We start from the raw sequence: 21,016 nt of genomic DNA, 5'->3' as shown, positions 1-21,016 counted from the left end.
GGCTGGTGAGGGTTTTCACCCTGAGTGACCTGACCCACACATGCCACCCCTTCCCCTACACACTCTCTCTCTCTCTCTCTCACACACACACAGCCACATCCCTATACCCAGCACAGAGGTGACATCAGGTGGGACAGGAGCCTCGGAGCTGAGGTCTGCCAGCTCCTAAGAGTGTTATTCGTTGCAAAGACAGAATGCGACAGCCCCTCAGACCTTCTGGGGCCCCTTTCAACCAAGCAGCTGCTAGGCCATTCCTGGGGGGAAGGGCTGAGGCTGGGGCTAGAACTGGGGCTAGGGTGGGGGGCAGGTGGTCCCGCCTGCTCTAAACTTAGCCTGGAGGAGCCAGTCTGGGCTCTTGTCCCTCCAGCTGTGTCATCAGAGAATATTTTTGGGATTGGCAGCTGCAGGCGCCTCTGCCACTCAGGCCCCAGCCTGGCGGGCGGTTGGGGACCTGGCGGCTGGAGGTGGGAGGGAGGAGGGGAGAGAGGCCCGGGCTGTGGGAGGGGGCTGGGAAGAGAGGCTCTCCGGAGCAGGAAGCTAGGCCGCGGGCAGAGGAGGCTGCGGGGCCCCTCGCAGCAAAGGCAAACAGGAAGGACTGCCCCTGAGCGCTCGGCTGGGGGCCCGGGAATCGCCGCCGCCGCAGAGCCGCAGCTCCGGGCTGAGGGTAAGGAGACGAACCGGGAACCGGCGGCCGGGGGAGAGCTCCGCGGCCGGGCCCCAGCCGCTCACCCCCTCGCAGGCCCCCGCCGCCGCCCCCGGCCTCCGCGCGCCCGCCGCCCGCCCTTCCCCCGCGCCGCTGCGGGCTGGCCGCGACCGCCGCCACCATGAAGGCGGGCTCCGGGGATCAGGGGAGCCCCCCGTGCTTCCTGCGCTTCCCGCGGCCCGTGCGGGTGGTAAGTGGCGCCGAGGCCGAGCTCAAGTGCGTCGTCCTGGGGGAGCCGCCGCCCATTGTCGTGTGGGAGAAGGGCGGCCAGCAGCTGGCGGCCTCGGAGCGCCTGAGCTTCCCGGCCGACGGCGCCGAGCACGGCCTGCTGCTGAGCGGCGCGCTGCCCACAGACGCGGGGGTCTACGTGTGCCGCGCCCGCAACGCGGCCGGCGAGGCCTACGCGGCAGCCGCCGTCACCGTGCTGGAGCCACCGGCCCCCGAGTCCGAGCCCCAGCCCGCCGAGCGCCCGCTGCCGCCTCCCGGGACCGGGGAGGGCGCCCCGGTGTTCCTGGCGGGGCCCCGGTCCCAGTGGGTGCTGCGGGGGGCGCAGGTGGTGCTGACGTGCCAGGTGGGGGGCCTCCCCGCGCCCGCGCTCTACTGGGAGAAGGACGGGATGGCCCTGGACGAAGTGTGGGACAGCGGCCACTTCACTCTCGAGCCTGGCCGCGCCGAAGGCGGCCAGGGCGTGAGCCTAGCTCTGCGCATCCTGGCTGCGCGGCTGCCGGACTCGGGCGTCTACGTGTGCCACGCCCGCAACGCGCACGGCCACGCGCAGGCCGGAGCGCTGCTGCAGGTGCACCAGCCCCCCGAGAACCCGCCCGAGGACCCCGACGAGGCCCCCAAGCCCGTGGTGGAGCCTCTCAAGTGCGCGCCCAAAACCTTCTGGGTGAACGAGGGCAAGCACGCCAAGTTCCGCTGCTACGTGATGGGCAAGCCGGAGCCCGAGATCGAATGGCACTGGGAGGGCCGCCCGCTGCTCTCCGACCGCCGCCGCCTCATGTACCGCGACCGCGACGGCGGCTTCGTGCTCAAGGTGCTCTACTGCCAGGCCAAGGACCGCGGGCTCTACGTGTGCGCAGCGCGCAACTCCGCGGGGCAAACGCTCAGTGCCGTGCAGCTGCACGTCAAAGGTACTGAGACGCGCCCCCCATCCCCGCCCGGGTTTCCCGGGCCCTGAGGAGGGGCCTCCAGCGCAGCCGCAGAGACGGTGGGGGGGAGAGAGGCGGAGTAGTCACATACCTTTTCTTGTCCACCTCCCACCCCCCTGAGATTCGGCTGTAGTAGGTCTCCAGGGTACCCAAGAACTACTTAGCAACCCCCCTAAGTGATTCTGAGGCCTAGAGTGGAAAACGACCCTTTGATAAACGGCTTTAAGGAATGATTGATGGACCAGCCAAGAGGGAGCGCCTCTAGTCCGGTGGATTTCAGCCTTTGTGTTTTACTCCCCCTCCCTCAATTGAAATCCCATGTGGGGCCCCAACATAGGAGACTGATATAAGGAACATTTTAGGTCTAGGTCCAGATTTATACCATGTACTTATAAAACCTATCAGTGAGGACAATGGTGTTATTTTATTGAATATACACTGCATTCCTAACTGGGTCTCCTCGGTGATTCCTGTGGGAAAGTCTCGGGCTGCAGGAAACACACTGAGAAACTCCTGATTCACACCAAAGGGAAGCTTGAGGGAGGAAACATGCCCTTTTACGAAACTGCACTCCATGTTCGAAAGAAGAAGGTGAAGGAGAGGAAATTTCTATTTCACAGTTGAATCATCAACAGTATTTCACAAATGCTTATAGTGCTCATAAACAGAAAACCCGAAGGGGGGGGGAACGCAGCCCCCCACTGGAAGGTAAACTCTCCATAATTGGAGCTCATCACAGCTGGAGGGATTATACCGTCACTAGTTATTACCCACCTTGTTCCCTCCGAGGAAGAAAAGTTGGCAAATCCCGCCAGCCCTGCCTGGTGCTCAGTCAGGCGTATGGTCCCTGTGTTGTCCTGCTAAGGTCTGATACACCCCAAACCCGCGGGGCCACACTAACACCACCAGGAAGGAGAAGCCCAGTGGGAAGGCAGAGCTTGCCTACACCTTCGGGACAAAGTTGATGCCCCAATGACCTCATAACCCACCGGTCATTTCTATCATCATTTCCTTTGGTAGAGTGCCGTTTTGAAAATGACGAAAGGACTTTTTATATATATTTTTCACTGCACTTTTAAAAAATCATTTTGTGTATTTATTTATTTATGTTCACCAGGATAATTGTACCCCTTGACCATCATCCTCTATTCTCCCTCCCGCCCTTCCCTCTGGTACCCCGCAGTTTGTTCTCTATACTTGAGAGTCTATTTCTTGGTTTGCCCCCCCTCTTTTTTCCCTGTTTGCTCGTTTGTTTTGATTCTTAAATTCTACATACAAGTGAGATCATACGGTATTTGTCTTTCTCTGAGCGTCTTATCTCGCTCAGCATTCTATTCTCTAGCTCCACCCAGGTGAAAGCAACTAAAGTACTTTATTTTTTTTTAATATATTTTTTAAGATTTTATTTATTTATTTGACAGAGAGAGACACAACAAGAGAGGGAACACAGCAGAGGAGTGGGAGAGGGAGAAGCAGGCTTCCCTCTGAGCAGGGAGCCCGATATGGGGCTCGATCCCAGGACCCTGGGATCATGACCTGAGCTGAAGGCAGACACTTAACGACTGAGCCACCCAGGCACCCCGATTAAAGTACTTTAAAAGAGAAATTCGTGGGACACCTGGGTGGCTCAGTGTGTTAAGCCACTGCCTTCGGCTCAGGTCATGATCCCAGGGTCCTAGGATGGAGTCCCGCATCGGGCTCCTTGCTCAGCAAGGAGCCTGCCTCCCTCTCTGCCTCTACCTGCCTCTCTGCCTGCTTGTGTGCTTTCTCTCTCTCTCTTTCTGACAAATAAATAAATAAAATCTTTTAAAAAAAAAGAGAGAGAAATTCGACTCAGACCCTTGCAGAATTTGTGTAGGGCCCCGAGAGACCCCAGGGAACAGCTTGAAACTCACTGATGGGATCCAAGCCCTTCCATCCCTTTCCCAACTTTAAAGTCAGGAAACTTGAGTGGCTGACTCTAGATTTTGGCTTTGGTCATAACCTTGGAGTCCTGGGATCAAGCCTCACATCCCGCATCAGGCTCTGCGCTCAGTGGGGAGTCTGCTTCAGGATTCTCTCTCTAAAATAAATATGTAATTTTTAAATGAATATGTATTTTTTTTTAAATAATAAAGTCAGGAAACCAAGGCCCAGGATCACCAGAATGGCCTTGCTCAAGGTGATGTGGCTGACGAGTGTCAGGGTCAGACGAGAATTTAGGCCCTCTCACTCCCCTTCCGGTGGTTTTCCTGTGATTCCAGAACCCCTGCAGGCCCTGGGGGAAAAATGGCAGGAGCTCATGTGGGTTTAGGCACTTGATGATGCAAGGAGTCCTTCCCCTGGCCGGGCCCCCTCCACAGCCTCTCCCTGCCTCTCCCCTCCACACAGAGCCCCGCCTCCGCTTCACCAGGCCCCTGCAGGACGTGGAAGGCCGGGAGCATGGGATCGCCGTGCTGGAGTGTAAAGTGCCCAACTCTCGCATTCCCACGGCCTGGTTCCGCGAGGACCAGAGGCTGCTGCCCTGCCGCAAGTACGAGCAGATCGAGGAGGGTACCGTCCGGCGCCTCATCATCCACAGGCTGAAGGCAGACGACGACGGTGTCTACCTGTGCGAGATGCGGGGCCGGGTGCGCACCGTGGCCAACGTGACCGTCAAAGGTGGGCTAGCCAGCGGGAGGATGCCGGGGCGGAGGCCAGCACAGACCCCAGGCTGAGGGATTCGCATGCCTATCTCAGGGCCCATCCTGAGGCGGCTGCCCCGGAAGCTGGACGTCCTCGAGGGAGAGAACGCTGTGCTGCTCGTGGAGACACAAGAAGCTGGGGTCGAGGGGCACTGGAGCCGCGATGGGGACGACCTTCCGGCGACCTGCCAGAGCAGCTCCGGCCACATGCACGCCCTGGTCCTTCCAGGGGTCACCCGAGAAGATGCTGGCGAGGTCACCTTTAGCCTGGGCAACTCCCGGACCACCACTCTGCTCAGAGTCAAATGTGAGGGCATGAGCGCCTGTGGGCAGGAGGGCCACCAGATGCCTGAGCCTGGGCCGGCGAGGCGGACTCACAGGGGAGGGCTGCGGGAGGCTGGAGCAGGGCCGGAATGCACACCCTGCCCTTGTCCTAGGTGTCAAGCACAGCCCACCGGGACCCCCCGTGTTGGCAGAGATGTTCAAGGGCCATAAGAACACAGTCCTGCTGACCTGGAAGCCCCCCGAACCAGCCCCTGAAACCCCCTTCATCTATCGGCTGGAGCGGCAGGAGGTGGGCTCCGAAGACTGGATTCAGTGCTTCAGCATCGAGAAGGCCGGCGCTGTGGAGGTCCCGGGAGACTGTGTGCCCTCTGAGGGCGACTACCGCTTCCGCGTCTGCACGGTCAGCGAACACGGCCGCAGCCCCCATGTCGTGTTCCACGGGTCCGCTCACCTTGGTGAGTCAGTCCCGTTGGCCCCCACCTGATGGTAGCTGTGCCCCAGTCAGGCCCTCCCCATCTTCTCTCCTCCCTTCCCCAGCCTTTGGTCCCCAGCCTATTCTCGGCCTTCACCTGTGCTGCGCACCATTGCCCTCTGCCGCCCCTCTGGTTCTGATGGCCGCGCTCCGTCCCCATCACAGTGCCCACGGCTCGCCTGGTGGCCGGCCTGGAAGATGTCCAGGTATACGACGGGGAAGATGCTGTCTTCTCCCTGGATCTTTCCACCATCATCCAGGGCACCTGGTTCCTTAACGGGGAAGAACTCAAGAGTCACGAGCCGGAGGGCCAGGTGGAGCCCGGGGCCCTGCGCTACCGCATCGAGCAGAGAGGCCTACAGCACAGGCTCCTCCTGCGAGCCGTCCAGCACCAGCACAGCGGGGCCCTGGTGGGCTTCAGCTGCCCAGGCGTTCAGGACTCAGCCGCCCTCACCATCCAAGGTCGGTGCGTGTGGGGACCAGGGCAGACAGATAGGGTCAAGACACAGAAGTCCTGAGTGGGCCCAAACAGAGGGCTCCGTGGTCCACAAGGCCCATGTCAACCTACATGCAATGTAGAGGGCGCTCCTTAGTGTCTTCACCTCACAGCTACCTGCTCTGGTGCGCTTTGTGGTTGAGGGGATTCGGTCACCTTTTTATCTCCAAGACACGGACCCTGGTCCCTAGTCCCTGACTGCTTCCTGTAACCCGTAACATTATCAAAGCAACCTCCTATGTGCCAGGCACAACCATAATCGTCTCACCAAGCTATGAGTGTTAGTGCTGGGTGATGAGGCCAGGCATTCTGGCTCCAGAAGCATCCTGTGCCACCTGGGGACACAGGGAAGGAAGGAAATGAGGCCCCCCTGAGCAAGACAGCTCTCGGTGGGCATCTAAAGGTGCAGGGACATGTGGCACTTGCCATCTCACCATTGCTGGCATGTGTAAGGCCAATTGAGGAATTCCTCGGTGCCCAAGCACAGGGCCCAGAGGTGGTCAGCTGCCGGCACCCTGGGGGGAGGGCAGAGTAAGAACCAGCAACCAGAGTAGTATTTCCAGAATGCAAACTGGAATGTTGCCTGGAGGGCTGGTTGATAAGGCAGATTCTTCTGCCCTTAGACATGTGGGGGGTGCCTAAGAATCTGCATTTCAGCAGACTTCCTAGGAATTCTGTACACTTGAGAGTTGGTGTGTAAACCCCAGATGATTTTTTTTTTCAATTCCAAACAAATGCACTGACAATGACCGCATCATGTTGCCTGATGTAGGAACACCCCCCCCCCCCCCGCAGCAGAGAGGGGTGCTGATCCCAGTCAGAGGGTGACGAGGGTGCTGCCTGTGCCCACGCCTCTCCCCACACAGAGAGCCCTGTGCACATCCTGAGCCCCGAGGACAAGGTGTCGTTGACCTTCACGACCTCAGAGCGGGTGGTGCTGACCTGTGAGCTCTCCCGGGTGGACTTCCCAGCGTGCTGGTACAAGGATGGGCAGGAAGTGGAGGAGAGCGAGTCACTGGTGGTGAAGATGGATGGGCGCAAACACCGTCTGATCCTGCCGGCCGCGGAGGTTCGGGACAGCGGCGAGTTCGAGTGCAGGACGGAGGGGGTCTCTGCCTTCTTCAGTGTCACCGTCCGAGGTCAGCAACTGTGGTGGTCCGGGCTCCTGCCCCTCAGGCTGACTCAAGGGGGCCATGTAAGCCCCACCCCTCGGTCTGCCTGCTTGGGGGGTCCCTTCTGGGGATAGCCTTGCGGGTCAGGGGACATGTTTCCAAATTATTCTGTATTTGCTTCTAAGTCCGCCCTTCACCAGCACCCTCCAGTGTTCTTGCCCTCCACATACCCTGCTCTGAGTAGGGGTGGGGAAACAAAATTCAAGGGAAGGAGAGACAGGGGGGCCAACATTTATTGGGTACCTACCAGGAGGCGGACATTGTACTAAATACTTCATATATACGCCATTTCGTGTAATCTTCATAATTGGATGAGAAGGAATAGATCTCCAGTTCACAGAGAAAGAAACTGAGGCTCAGAGAGGTTGTGCAACTTACCCATTATCACACAGCCAGCAAACACCATAGCTGGGTTCATACCCAGGTCTGTGCTTACCTTACTGCCTCAGGCCCCCTGGGTCAAAGGGGAGCTTTGAGCATAGTGGACCAGTGGTTCTCAAGCCAGTTCATGTTCTGGGAGCTTCAGAACCACCCTGGAAGCTTATTAAAAATGCATATGCCCAGGCCCCCCCAGACACCAGACTGTCCAGGGCAGAGCCCAGGGATCCGCTCTGGGAGGGCAGCTTAGGAACCCCCGATTCAGCTCATCATCTCGCTTTGAGTGGAAACCTGTTTCAGCCCCATTGCCAGGAGGTCTTCCAGCTGCTGCCTGCATGTCCCCAGTGATGGGGAACTTACTACCTGTAGAGAGCAGCTGTATTACTTAGCGGCACTGCTAAGTTGTTCCCACCTCCAGCCGGTCCTGGGGCCAGTGCTCCAGGGGCTCTCTTGAAAGCAGCAGCAAGCGTCGCACTCATGGGGCCCATGATAGTGACCTCCTCTCAATTGAAACAAAGGCTGGCTATGCCTCCCCCCGGCCCGTGTTCCCGCAGAGCCACTTCTGACCCTCTTGGGACTCAGGGAGCTACCTCTGACCCTCAGGTGCCACGAAATCTCATTGCCTCGCCAGCCACACACTCAGTACCCCACGTCCTTGCTCAGACCCCCTGCATAGCATGGCCTCAACCCTCCAGCGTCTCCCAGGGAGGAAGTGGTCTCCTGTGTGGGGGAGGGGGGGTATCTGTGTGACCCTGTCTCTGCTCCCCACCAGACCCCCCAGTGCATATCCTGGACCCCCAGGAGCACGTGTTCGTGCACGCCATCACCTCGGAGTGTGTCATGCTGACCTGCGAGGTGGACCGAGAAGACGCACCCGTGCACTGGTACAAGGATGGGCAGGAGGTGGAAGAAAGTGACTTCGTGGTCCTGGAGAAGGAAGGGCCCCACCACCGCCTGGTGCTGCCTGCCGCCCAGCCTCCGGACGGGGGCGAATTTCAGTTTGTCGCTGGAGACGAGCGTGCCTACTTCACGGTCACCATCACAGGTGGGGGGCCAGGCAGGCCCGTGGGACACTGCCCGGGCAGCCACTGTCCCCAGGCCATGCTTCCCTCTCCCCTTGGCTGATCCCATGTCGTTCCTTGGCCTGCACCCTGAGGGTCAGTCACCCACAGGAAACGCATTGTCATTAACACTGGCCAGGGCTGCAGGATCCACAGGGAAGCTCTGCCCTCTCTGTTCCCCTGTGGAGGGGAGCTTTACAAATGGTAGCTGTACGGCGAGGCGGGGTCGGGGGCAGGCAGGCCCCTGCACTAGGGGGCTTAGGAGATCTGAGGAGCCTATGGGAGACTCTGGCTTCATCTGGGCACCCAACCCAACTCTCCCTGGTCCCACCTTTCATACGGGCCCTGCCCCAACCCTGAGAATGTAGCACGTTTCTTTAGCAGAGGGTGCCTCCTTGTCTGTGATGCGCTTTGGTGACCGTGGTGGGGTCTCCCTCCCGGGCGTGGCTGTCTGAGCAGCCATGAGACCTAATCTCTCCTCCGACACACGGCCCACTTGCCAGGAGGAGGGAACGGCACGGATCAGGCAGGGCAGCGGGGCCCCTGGGTCCCAGCCATGACTGTCCCTGTCCTCCAGACGTCTCCTCGTGGATCGTGTACCCCAGCGGGAAGGTGTATGTGGCAGCTGTGCGCCTGGAGCGTGTGGTGCTGACCTGTGAGTTGTGCCGGCCTTGGGCCGAGGTGCGCTGGACCAAGGACGGCGAGGAGGTGGTGGAGAGTCCCGCACTGCTCCTGCAGAAGGAGGACACTGTCCGCCGCCTGGTGTTGCCCGCTGTCCAGCTTGAGGACTCTGGCGAGTACTTGTGTGAAATCGATGACGAGTCGGCCTCCTTCACCGTCACTGTCACAGGTGTGGGTTCCCCCCAGCTGCCCGGAGCACAGTCCTGAGCCCTTGGGGGAGCTGGCCCAGACCCCCTAGTTAGCTCGCTGGGGAGGAGGGAGGCAGGGCTGCGGGGCATGGACCAAGGATCCCTGCCCAGAAGACCCTGGAGCCCCGTTCCAGAGGGAGCAGTCTCCTCCCTGGCCCCAGGGCCACCTCGGGGAAGAGCTGTGTTCCAACGGCTCATTTGCTGAGCACTTCCTGTGTGCCGGCCGCTGGGCCAGGGGCTGTGGACGCACGCGGGCTCTGTGCCCTGAGAGCTGCCAGATTAGCTGGCAGCCGTTAACCAGGGGTCGCAAACGGGCAGTCCGTAGGGCCCCATGCAGCCCACAGATGTGTTTTGTTTGGCCTGCAGAGTCTTACCAAAGTCAGGACAGTTCAAATAACAATCCGGAGTTATGCGTCCTCTTGAAAAAGCCGAAGACCCGGCGGCTCTGGTCCCGCTTCCCCCCGTGGCGACGAACAGCTGGCGCTGAGTAGCAGCTGCCCCCATAACACGGGGCCCACGGTCCTTGGTCCTTGCCTCCTCGCCATGCCTCTCTGCCCCTCCCCAGACTGCTTCAGCCACTGACCTTCCCACCTGGCCCCTGTGGGCGTTTGAGTTTGCGACCCCTGTGTTAAACCAATAAACGTGCAAATAAATGTACAGTGGACACCTCGTGACAAGTGCTGTGAAGGATGAGAGCCGAGGGCTCGAGAGAGGAGAACAGGAGAGTCAGGGCGGGCATCGGAGAGAGGCCCCGTACCACCAGTAGGAGCCAGCCCTGGGCTGGGTCTGGACACCTGGCGGCAAGCAGACAGACATGCTCACTTCTCCCTGGGAGCGCACAGCCCGGCAGGAAAGCCAGACACGCGAGACAGTCTTAGACGTGCATTGTCCGGTGTTGTGATAGGGTGCGGCGGGAGCTTGAGGCCGGGGGTGGGGGGCTGCTGGCCCTGTGCGCAGGCAGGAAGTGCCTTCAAACTGGATACTTGCGGCAGGAGCTGAGTTAGCTAAGCTAACTCAGTGCGGTCAGGCGTGGACTGAAGGTTGTGGGGAGAATGTTTAAAGCTGGAAAAGCACAGGACGACTATGGAAGTGATGGTGGTTCATTTGGTGCTGGAAACTTGAGGGCTGCAGCCCACGGTGCCATTCCCAGTGTGTCAGGGGGAGGGGGAGCGTGATAGGGGAGTGTTGTTGCAGGGCCTAGGCAGCTCTGCGGGGCACAGAAGAACCCCGCTGGCTTCACTGGAGTGCCCACCCCGTACCTGGCACCGTCTCGTTGCCCTGGCCCCTGCCCTGGCCCGGGAGTGATGACGCTTCAGTCCAGGCTGAGCTACTTAGCACGCCCCACCCACGAACACACACTCTCTCTGCATTCCAGATGAAGCCTGGCACACACAAGCCACAAAGCCAAAGAGGCCTTCCTGCACATGTTCTGTCCTATAGTGAGGCCCTTCAGGCTCTGGCCAGCCATAACGGCATCCACACACATTTCTGCCCACACTTGGCCTCCCCACGAAACACCAGATTCTTCACGGGGAAGTTGGCACAAGCACCACCGTGGCTTTGGGCCAGGGAGAACCAAGTCTGATGCCAAGCTGAGGTCCCGCAGCTGTGCCCACAGCCCAGCCCCATCACTGTACCCCATCTTCACCCGAGTGCCCATTACCTCCCCCTCCACCACAGGCAGCCACTCCTCTGCAACTTGCCAGCCTTGCTGGCCCCCAGAGAACCAGCCGGCATCCTCTAGAGTCTAAGAACCAACTGCCAGGGAGGTGGGTGGCGGAGGCAAAGGAATTGAGTGTGTGCTGGTGAGCTCATCTGCCCATGCGCGCCTCTGCAAACAGTGCGACCGGGAAGCTAGCAGTTCCTGAGACTCACCACCAGGGGGCTGAAGGTTAGAGGCGCTCTAAAAGTGTCCTGGAAGCTAGAAGATTCTGAGACAGACATCCAGGGAGCTTGGGAGCAGGGGCAGGCTTGGGCTCAGGGCAGGGCACCAGTCACTTCTTGTGTTGACACAGCTCCTTTTCTGTGGAAGAGCGACCGGTTTGGAGCAGTTGGAAATGAACTCCCAGAATCAGTGTTGAGCATCCCTGGGGAACCCTCCGACAGGTGTTGGCAACTCATACACAGATGCAAAAATCATTACTGAGTTCTGCCAGCCTTGGCTTGCAATCCCTACCACTGCTCACGGAGTCTGAGCCTCGATTTCCCAGATGGCGGTTCTTCCTCTCCCCCCCACCCCCCGCCGGCCCCCGCCACAGAGCAGGTCTAGCCAGGTGTGACCTTAAAGAGGTTGGGTAATCACTCTGTGCCTCAGTTTCTTTGTCTGGAAAACAGGGATAAGACAATACCTACCTCTTCGGGTCGCTGTGAGGGTTAAATGTGTAAGGTGCTTAGGGCTGTTCTGGAACGTTAGGAAATAATACTTGTTATTAGAATCCCAGATCTCTCTCTCTCTCTTTTTTTTTTATTATTTTTTTCTTTTTAAGATTTTATTTATTTATTTGACAGAGAGAGATCACAAGTAGACGGAGAGGCAGGCAGAGAGAGAGAGAGAGGGAAGCAGGCTTCTTGCTGAGCAGAGAGCCCGATGTGGGACTCGATCCCAGGACCCTGAGATCATGACCTGAGCCGAAGGCAGCGGCTTAACCCACTGAGCCACCCAGGCGCCCTCTCTCTCTCTTTTTTTAAGATTTTATTTATTTACTTGACAGAGATCACAAGTAGGCAGAGAGGCAGGCAGAGAGGAGGAAGCAGGCTCCCTGCTGAGCAGAGAGCCTGATGCAGGGCTCCATCCCAGGACCCTGGGATCATGGCCTGAGCTGAAGGCAGAGGCTTTAACCCACTGAGCCACCCAGGCACCCCAGAAATCCCGAATCTCTTATTCACAATTCTGCTCTAAAAGAACCTCTTAAGATCAGAAGTCTTTTTGTTAATTTGGTTATGCAAAGTCATTTCAGTAAAACCTGACATTAACTTCTGTGAAACGATTTCTACTCTTTAATTATCCTGCCTAGAGTACTCGAGTGTACCTATAGGCTACCCGGGAGAAGCATTAGTATGGTTGATGGGGGGCGGGGTGCCCCAGAGGGGGCAAGGAGAAGCAGGTGTGCGACCTATGATAAATGCACCATTTCCGGGATCTGCCGCTTTCTGGATTTCCAGCCTCGTGGATTTCAGAGAGCAGGTCCTAGACCTCTTACCCTCGTTATGAGTATCCTTATCACATTATTGTGAGTGACAGGGACTTCTTGTTGCCTGGGAGGCCGACAGCGAGTGTGTGACAGCCTGTGATCGCCCCCCTCTGCAGAGCCCCCAGTGCGCATCATATATCCCAGGGATGAGATGACCTTGATCGCAGTGAGCTTGGAATGCGTGGTGCTGAGGTGTGAGCTGTCCCGGCAGGATGCCCCTGTGCGCTGGTACAAGGATGGGCTGGAGGTCGAGGAGAGCGAGGCCCTGGTGCTGGAGAGCGACGGGCCACACCACCGCCTGGTGCTGCCTGCCGCCCAGCCAGAGCAGGGGGGCGAGTTCGTATGTGATGCAGGAGATGACTCGGCCTTCTTCACTGTCACCATCACAGGTGGGCGCTCTCTGCGCATCCTGGGGAGCTAGAGAGGCAGGAGGCTAAGGGACAGACACCCTACCTTCTCACTTCCTGCATCTTAGGGCCCCCTCCCACACACCTGCCCCCAGGAAGCCTACCCCTCCCCCAGCTTCCTCATTCTCAGCCAGCAGAGAGCTCTGGCTTGCCCAGATCAGGCCGTGACAGTGACTGGAGGCCTGGTGGCGGGAGCCCAGCAGTTAGGAGCCTTCAGTCATCAAATATTTATTGAGCAACTCCGGTGTGTTCAGCACCGTTCTTAATGCGGATAGAGAAGCAAGCCAGTAAGAGCAGCCCTCCAGTTCTCCACTCGAATTCGAGTTCATGGAACTCGAATTCTAGTGAGGATGGACAGACAACCAGTAGGTGATAAGTACATCAGAGGAAAGAGGGGTACGGAGTCGGGGCCACATGGGGGGAGTGTGCACTAGGGCCAGCTAGGTCGGGGATTACCTCTCCCTGTCGGTGGGACTGTGGACAAATTCTTTTCCTCTAAAGAGTCCTCAAGTCCTCATCCACAAAGCGAAGCCGACATCGGTGTGGTAGTGTCAGGAGTACCTGTGCCAAGAGCCGTAGTGCGCTTAGCGTGGCTCCTGGGACACAGCAGGTGCCCATGGAGGTCGCCACCCGGGGCCCAAGAGCTGCTCTGGGAGAGAGAGGGATGAGAAGCCAGCTGTGGGGAGTCGGGGAGGACTCGGGTAGAGGCCTGTGGCCGAGCCTGAGCCCCACTCCCTTCGTCTGTCCATCCGCCAGCCCCTCCAGAGAAGATTGTGCACCCGGCAGCCCGCTCACTGGACCTGCAGTTTGGGGCCCCGGGGCGTGTGGTGCTGCGCTGCGAGGTGGCCCCCGCCGGGTCCCAGGTGCGCTGGTACAAAGATGGGCTGGAGGTGGAGGTATCAGACACGTTGCTGCTGGGAGCCGAGGGGCCTGTGCGCACCCTGACTCTGCCCCACGCCCAGCCTGAGGACGCCGGGGAGTATGTGTGCGAGACTCGTGACGAAGCTGTCACCTTCAATGTCAGCGTGGCTGGTGGGTGCTTCCTGCCGGCCTGGGTGCGGGAGGGGGGAGTAAGGCCAAGCCGACATGCTCCTCTCTCTGTCCAGAGCCCCCAGTCCAGTTCCTCGCCCCAGAGGCATCCCCTGCCCCACTCTGTGTGGCCCCCGGCGAGCCGGTAGTGCTGAGCTGTGAAGTGTCCCGGGCTGGCGCCCTGGTCTTCTGGAGTCACAACGGGAGCCCCGTGCAGGAGGGCAAGGGCCTGGAGTTCCAGGCCGAGGGCCCTCGCCGCATCCTCTGCATCCGGGCTGCAGAGCTGACCCATGCAGGCCTCTACACCTGCCAGTCGGGGACAGCCCCGGGGGCCCCCAGCCTCAGCTTCACCGTGCAAGTGGCTGGTAAGTATGGCCTGGACTGAAGGCCTGAGAGAGCTGTACCTCCAAACCCGTATGAATCTCCCCCAACTTCTCTAGCGTGCTTTGTCCATCCCTCACCCACCTCTCTCGGCATCTTGCTTCTTTCTCACTGCCCCCCTCTTAGCCCTCAGGCCTATCCCTCCCAGTGACCCCCCGCTCTGACCCACAGAGCCCCCCGTGCGGGTGGTGGCCCCCGAGGCAGCCCAGACGAGGGTTCGCAGCACCCCAGGCGGGGACCTAGAGCTGGTGGTGCACCTCTCCGGGCCAGGGGGCCCTGTGCGCTGGTACAAGGATGGGGAGCGACTGGCAAGCCAGGGGCGGGTGCAGTTGGAGCAGGCCTGGGCGAGGCAGGTGCTGCGGGTGCAGGGGGCACGGAGCGGGGACGCTGGGGAGTACCTGTGCGACACGCCCCAGGACAGCCGCATCTTCCTCGTCAGCGTGGAAGGTAACAATGCACCCCTCACACCCTGTGGGCCCTGGCACCCCAAATTCCACACCTTTGCCCCATCCTGGGACCCCCTCCGCCCCTGACCCCCACCTTGCCATCTCTGCCTCTAACCGATGCATGCACAACTGGGATGAGGGTTCAAGCCTCCTTTTTTCAGGAACCCTCTCTGTAAGAGAAAACATAGCGCAGTGGTTAAAAGCAGGGGCTCTGAGGTCAACCCACCCTGGTTCCGACCTGGGTTCTGCTTGCCAGTAGTGTATGACTCTGGCAAGTTGCTCTACCTCCCTGAGCCCTGGCTCTGAAGTGGAGGGATGGTGCTTGTCTTCTAAGGCTGTGGTGAGAGTTAAGAGAGATGGGGTCCATGGTAAATGATCTGTTATGGAGTCAGAGGCAGGCCAGGATTGAGAGAAGGTGGCTAGGAGGGGCAGGGAGCTGGCATCTTGTCCTTCGGGACACCCTCATGGTCCTCAGGAAAGACGTTTCCAATAACTGGGAGATGCACCCCCAGGAGAGGAGGAAAAGGAGGGAGAGGGAAAGACACAGCCCACCTCACTGCCTGACCCCATCCCCCAGAACCACCACAGGCAAAGCTGGTCTCAGAGCTGACACCTCTCACTGTCCACGAGGGAGATGATGCCACCTTCCGGTGTGAAGTCTCCCCACCAGACGCCGAGGTCACCTGGCTACGCAATGGGGCCGTTGTCACTCCAGGGCCCCAGCTAGAGATAGGCGAACATGGTTTGAGCCGCACACTGACAGTGCGAGGCTGCCAGCTCGACGACGCGGGGACGGTGACAGCCCGAGCAGGGGGCACAGCCACAAGCGCCCGGCTCCACGTTCGAGGTCTGGTCCTGATGGGGAGGGAGTGGTCTTGGCTTCTGTTCCTGTTTGCCCAACCCTGACCCTAGCAGATATGTCCACGCGCCCCGGGATCATGGGCCAGGGAGCAGGGTGTCAGGCTCTGTGCCCCCTGCCCCTTCCATCTCAAGAAACAGAGCTACTGTTCCTGCGGCGCCTGCAGGACGTGCGGGCTGAGGAAGGCCAGGATGTGTGCCTTGAAGTGGAGACGGGTCGAGTGGGTGCAGCGGGGGCCGTGCGCTGGCTGCGAGCTGGGGAGCCCTTACCCCATGACTCGCGCATGTCCATGGCCCAGGATGGCCATGTCTACCGCCTCTTCATCCACGGTGTTGTGCTGGCTGACCAGGGCACGTACGGCTGTGAGAGCCACCACGATCGCACCCTGGCCAGACTCAGCGTGAGGCGTGAGTGTCCTCTCCTAATGCACCACCCACCCCGACACAGCCTTTCCTGGCTGGCCCAGGGCCCCTCGCACCCCCACCAAAGTGCCCCTCACCACTGAGGCAAGTTAGCCCTGCCTAGCCTCTAGAAGTGTGACCTGAAGCAGCCTACCCAAAGCAAAACTTTCCCTTTTTAGTGTTTTCTATGTACCTTAGAAGTCCATGTGGATTTGCATTCCATTTCACATGTCCAAGTTGGCTTTGCTGTAAACATAAATATTATACTCCAGAAAGACCTGCCGTGTTATCCCTTGGTCACACGCCCCAGGATACATGGGCCCATTTGACAAAGAGCAATCCCACCCCACAAGCTGGAGCTTTCCATTAACTGTGAGACCTCATGCAAATGAGTTAACCTATCTGAGCCAAGTCTTCTTAAAAATGGGGGTGATCCCTACTCCAGGGATCTTTGGGAACATTCATGAAGATAACATAAAAGATGCCCACACAGAGCTTGGTAAATGATTGCTGTTGCTTCTAATTTATCTTCTAATTTATTTCATTCATTTAATCACAATAAACCCATGTCTCAATGCTATTAACCTTGTACAACTGGGAAAACTAAGGCCCAGAGAGGTCAAGCAGTTTGCAAAAGGTCACACAGCACCCAAACTACGTGGCAGAGTTGGGGTCGAATTCCAGCGTGTCTGACTTCAATTTCTGTGCTCCTTCCAGTGTCAGAGCACCCCTCATCCAGATCTCTCAACCCTCCAACTGCAGCTCACCCCCTTCATGTGTGCCCTCCCCTAACAGCAACAAGCCCCTCCCCCCAAGTTGGCCTGCTGGGCTCCTTTCTCCCTGTACCTGGTTCTGAGCTTCTTTCCATACGGGCTCAGGTTGGGTGGTAGAGGTGGTACAGGCAGGGCCAAGGGGGTGCGTGAGCCCTCAAAACCCCTGCTCAGAGCTGGAGCCCTCATTCTCCCTCTCTCTCCATCTCCCCCAATCAGCGAAGCAGCTGAGGGTGCTGCGGCCTCTGGAGGATATGACCATCATTGAGGGGGGCAGTGCCACCTTCCAGCTGGAGCTGTCCCAGGAGGGTGTGGCTGGGGAGTGGGCCCGGGGTGGAGTGCGGCTGCAGCCGGGGCCCAAGTGCCACGTGCATGCTGAGGGCCGCACTCACCGCCTGGTGCTCAGCAGCCTGGGCCCGGCCGACTCGGGCTGCGTCTCCTTCACCGTGGATTCCCTGCGCTGTGCAGCCAGACTCACTGTGAGAGGTGCGGATGCTGTGCCCACTGCCTGCCTACTGACTGTGTGACTCTACTGATCCCCCTACCTGTGTGGCCCCCACTGACCAAGCCTGTCAGAGTGTGACACCCCTGATACGTTGGCCCCGTGTGGCCCCAGAGACTGCCCTGCTTGAGTGTGACTCCTTTGACCCATCCGATCATCCAGCGTGACTCCACTGACCTTCTGGTCCCTGCAAACCACTGACCGTGCCACTGTGAGCCAGCCTGTGCTGGTGTGGTCCCTATTGTCTGCCTGCCTGACCATGGCCCCACTGACCACTCTGAGTGTGACCCCACTGACCACACCTGCCTGCTGTGACACCCCCCCCCCCCACTGCTTGCCTCATTGGGCCTCTCTGGCCACTCCAGTCCTAGTGATCCTCTAACTGCCTGAGGATGACCCCTCTACCAACTCTGCTTGAGTGTCCCCCATTTGTCCAGCCCACCGTGTTCCCTTCCAACTGCACCTGTTCTAGAGTTATCCCCATTGCCCTTCTGAACCTATCATGTTCCCCACTGGCCAGTGTCACCTGTCCATTCCAGCCAAGTGTGGTCCTCCTCACCGACCATGCTTGCCTGTGGGTGACTCCACTGGCATTTCTGCTTTGGTCGCCACGCCATGCCCCTCTAGCCCCAGCATGTCCCCTACTGGCCACCTTAAAGTATGACAACCCTGTTGGTCACTCCTGTCCCATTGACCCCCATGGCCCTGTCCTATCCTCCACTGACCAGCATCCCACTTGGATCCCCAGCACATTCTCTGCCTCACTAGTGGCCTCCACTGATCACCTTTCCTAAATGTGTCCACCACTGACCCCTGTGCCCAAGTATGTCTTCCGTCTCCCACTCCCAGAGGCCCCAGTGACCATTGTGCGGGGGCTACAGGACCTAGAGGTGACCGAGGGAGACACAGCTACATTGGAGTGCGAGCTTTCTCAGGCCTTGGCTGATGTCACCTGGGAGAAGGTCAGAGCCCAGCCCACCTTGGCATCATAAGGAGGGAAACAACTAATATTCACTGTAGGGGTGTGCCTGGCACTGTGCTCAGATTTACATTTACTTTACACTTAAACCTCTAATCCTTACAACAGTCCTATGAGGAAGGTTTTGCGAGCTCAGTGTTACCTGGAAGGAGCCTGAGGCTCAGTGGGGTTAAGTATTGCCCAGGGACAAACAAAAGGGGTAGAGCCCTAACGTCCCCAAAGGGGACACCTTCCCAACAAGGCTCCTCGCTCTCAGCGAGGCCCTGAAGGCTTGGGACAGCCAGATCCCAGCTTGAGAGCCAGAAAGGCAAAAACACTCCTGGAAACCGCCTGACAACAGAGGGCGCCGCCGCCACCTCCCAGGACCGTGTCCAGCGGAGTTCACCCTGACCCTCTGCAACTCTCGCCCCTAGGACGGGTGCCTCCTCACCCCCAGCCCTCGGCTCAGGCTCCAGGCCCTCGGCACGCGTCGCCTTCTCCAGCTGCGGCGATGCAGCCCCTTGGACGCCGGGACCTACAGCTGTGCAGTGGGGGCGGCTCGCGCCGGGCCCGTCCGCCTGGCTGTGCGCGGTGGGTTCCGGGTGCTGCCGGGGCTGGGCTCTGCTGTGCGCGCCGGGGCTGCGGACCCGACTGACTGCTGTGCTTCCGGAGAGAAGGGCGGAGCGTGGGCGTGGTCGGGTTGCGCCCCGCCCCACCTCACGCCTCCCGCTCCGCCCCAGAACGCAACGTGTCTGTGCTCTCCGAGCTCCGGTCTGTTCGCGCCCGCGAAGGTGACGGCGCCACGTTCGAGTGCACCGTGTCGGAGGTCGAGACCACGGGGAGCTGGGAACTCGGAAGCCGTCAGCTGAGACCCGGAGGCCACGTCCGCATCCGACAGGAAGGTCTGGCAGACTTTCTTCCCACTCCGGTCCCTTGCTGCCCCGCCCCTGACTCAGACAGGCCCCACCCTACTAAGATAAGCCCCGCCCCAGCTCGAGTGGGCGCCGCCCCGTAGCCCAACGAGCAGTCTCCCGGTCTTTCCCGGGTCTCCAGCTCTGAGCCCTCCTTCCTGGACCGCTCCTCTTTCCCTTCGGCGACCCAATTCTGCCCAGCCCGGCGCACATTTGCCGCGTCCAAACCGACCCGGTGACCTACACTGGCCCACCCTCATCCCCGAACCTTCCCCAGTGGCGGCTCCAGCCTCGCTTAGCGCCTCCCTCACGTACCCAGGGAAGAAACATATTCTGGTGCTGAGCGAGCTGCGCCCGGAGGACGCCGGTGAGGTCCGCTTCCAGGCGGGTCCCGCCCAGTCCGTGGCTCAGCTGGAGGTGGAGGGTAAGCTACTGGGGAGGAACGGGAGGGAGTGGGTATCATCTTCCCTCCCCCTCGGGAGTCTCAGGCTGGCGGCTGGTCCTGGGAACGCTGCCTCCCCGCCTCCCAGCCTCCCTTCCTCGAGGGACTCTTCTGGGGGAGGGTCCCCTTCTTGGGGAGGAGGAGACTTTGGGGTACAGAGGAACGGGCTAGTGCCATGGAGATCTGAGACCAGGAGTGGAGGCTGCAGAGGGAGGGAAGATGCCTCTCTCCTCCTGGGGCCCCTGGGTGTTCTTATTAACTTAAGCTCTCCTCCTCACCCCCAGCACTGCCTCTCCAGATGTGCCGCCGCCCCCCTAGAGAGAAGACGGTTCTGGTCGGCCGCAGGGCCGTACTGGAGGTGACTGTGTCCCGCTCGGGGGGCCACGTGTGCTGGTTGCGGGAGGGGGTCGAGCTGTGCCCGGGAGACAAGTATGAGCTGCGCAGCCACGGCCCCACCCACAGCCTGGTCATCCATGACGTGCGACCTGAGGACCAGGGCACCTACAGCTGCCAGGCCGGCCAGGACAGCGCCCACACACGGTTGCTGGTAGAGGGTGAGTGAAGCTGACTGGGCAGAGGTCAGAGGGGCAGGTTGGCTGGCTAGGAAGGAGGGGTGGCCTGGCAGCTGGTGGGCTGAGACACACCTACCAGAGGTTTTCCAGGACGTGGGATGACCAGTTGGTTCTGGGGTGTACTGGAGGTCTGGAGTGGGGGAGGGGCTGAGGAGAGGAGGGAGCCCTGTGTTCTCCACAGGAACCATTTGCTTCAGGTCAGCTGTTCCCGCCTTTCTGTGGCCTTTCTGTGCCCTTTCCCGTTCAGGCTTCTCACTCCCTCCTGACTCTGGACCACATCTGTCTCTCTTGAATGCCCCATTGGTACCCTAGTTCCTCTCCTTCCCACCTACTGGCCCCTTGGTCTACGCCCCCACCTGCTTCTCACCCCCCTCCTGCTCTCTGCCATCCTGGCTTCTGCCCTTCCTGGTGAGCTCCATATCAGTCTGAGCAGAGGGCTCCTGAGCTAGTCCCATTTCCTTCCTCTTCCACGTGGAATGCCCCACCCTCCTGCATCTCCTTCAGACTCATGTCTTGTCCCACTCCTAACCAGCGGCTGACCCGTTCCCCCCCCCCCCGCCCACCGCACCCCACAGACATCCCTGATAGAGGCCCAGGAAGGGTGGGGCAGGGGGTGAGGACCCAGCTCTTCCTATGTGGGTTCCTGGGCTCTGCCAGGGGAGAGGACAGTGGTGCCCACTCTCTCCCCAGCCCCACGCCGAGTCATTCCTCTGCAGGTAGCTAGGAGGACCGAACCAGGCCAGGCAGGTGCCCTCGGACAGCTTGGAAGGCGTGTGCCCATACCCTGGGCAGGCGTGGGGGGGGGGCAGGGGAACCAGAGGTGTTGAGAGACAATAAAGTGGTATAGTCCTTTTCCCTGGCTCTCTGTGTGATGTAGGAGGGCAGAAGTTGCCCGGG

At 59.8% G+C, this 21,016-nt stretch overlaps 1 protein-coding gene across 7 annotated transcripts; it reads left to right on the top strand.

The window, feature by feature from the left end:
• Positions 1–396: 396 nt before the first annotated feature.
• Positions 397–20,972, top strand: OBSL1 (obscurin like cytoskeletal adaptor 1). 7 transcript variants are annotated; one of them, XM_047721088.1, is made up of 21 exons: positions 397–1,836; positions 4,225–4,494; positions 4,573–4,824; positions 4,955–5,257; positions 5,440–5,736; positions 6,637–6,909; positions 8,093–8,365; positions 8,959–9,231; positions 12,558–12,830; positions 13,605–13,880; positions 13,955–14,242; positions 14,430–14,705; positions 15,282–15,551; positions 15,698–15,970; positions 16,954–17,220; positions 18,086–18,198; positions 18,629–18,785; positions 18,935–19,096; positions 19,425–19,529; positions 19,832–20,101; positions 20,810–20,972. In XM_047721088.1, exons 1-21 carry the CDS (start codon positions 825–827, stop codon positions 20,944–20,946), a joined length of 5,820 nt encoding a protein of 1,939 aa, XP_047577044.1. In that variant the 5' UTR covers positions 397–824; the 3' UTR covers positions 20,947–20,972. The 7 variants fall into 7 exon arrangements, with proteins under 7 accessions (XP_047577044.1, XP_047577047.1, XP_047577045.1 ...); XM_047721089.1 differs by lacking the exon at positions 20,810–20,972 and adding an exon at positions 20,367–20,803 and having other exon boundaries at positions 398–1,836; XM_047721090.1 differs by having other exon boundaries at positions 399–1,836; positions 20,836–20,972.
• Positions 20,973–21,016: the final 44 nt, after the last annotated feature.

The sequence above is a fragment of the Lutra lutra genome, chromosome 3 (assembly GCF_902655055.1).
Source record: "Lutra lutra chromosome 3, mLutLut1.2, whole genome shotgun sequence".
NCBI lineage: Eukaryota > Metazoa > Chordata > Mammalia > Carnivora > Mustelidae > Lutra > Lutra lutra.
Note: the sequence above shows the minus strand (reverse complement) of the source record. Positions and strands in the feature narration are given on the sequence as shown.

Bases quoted from the DNA above. Each gene is read 5' to 3' on its own strand.
- OBSL1 (XM_047721088.1), top strand. From the start codon at position 825: ATGAAGGCGGGCTCCGGGGATCAGGGGAGCCCCCCGTGCTTCCTGCGC. The intron at 6,910-8,092 runs GTCAGCAACTGT...GCTCCCCACCAG, and splicing joins CTTCAGTGTCACCGTCCGAG to ACCCCCCAGTGCATATCCTG. The intron at 13,881-13,954 runs GTGGGTGCTTCC...CTCTCTGTCCAG, and splicing joins CTTCAATGTCAGCGTGGCTG to AGCCCCCAGTCCAGTTCCTC.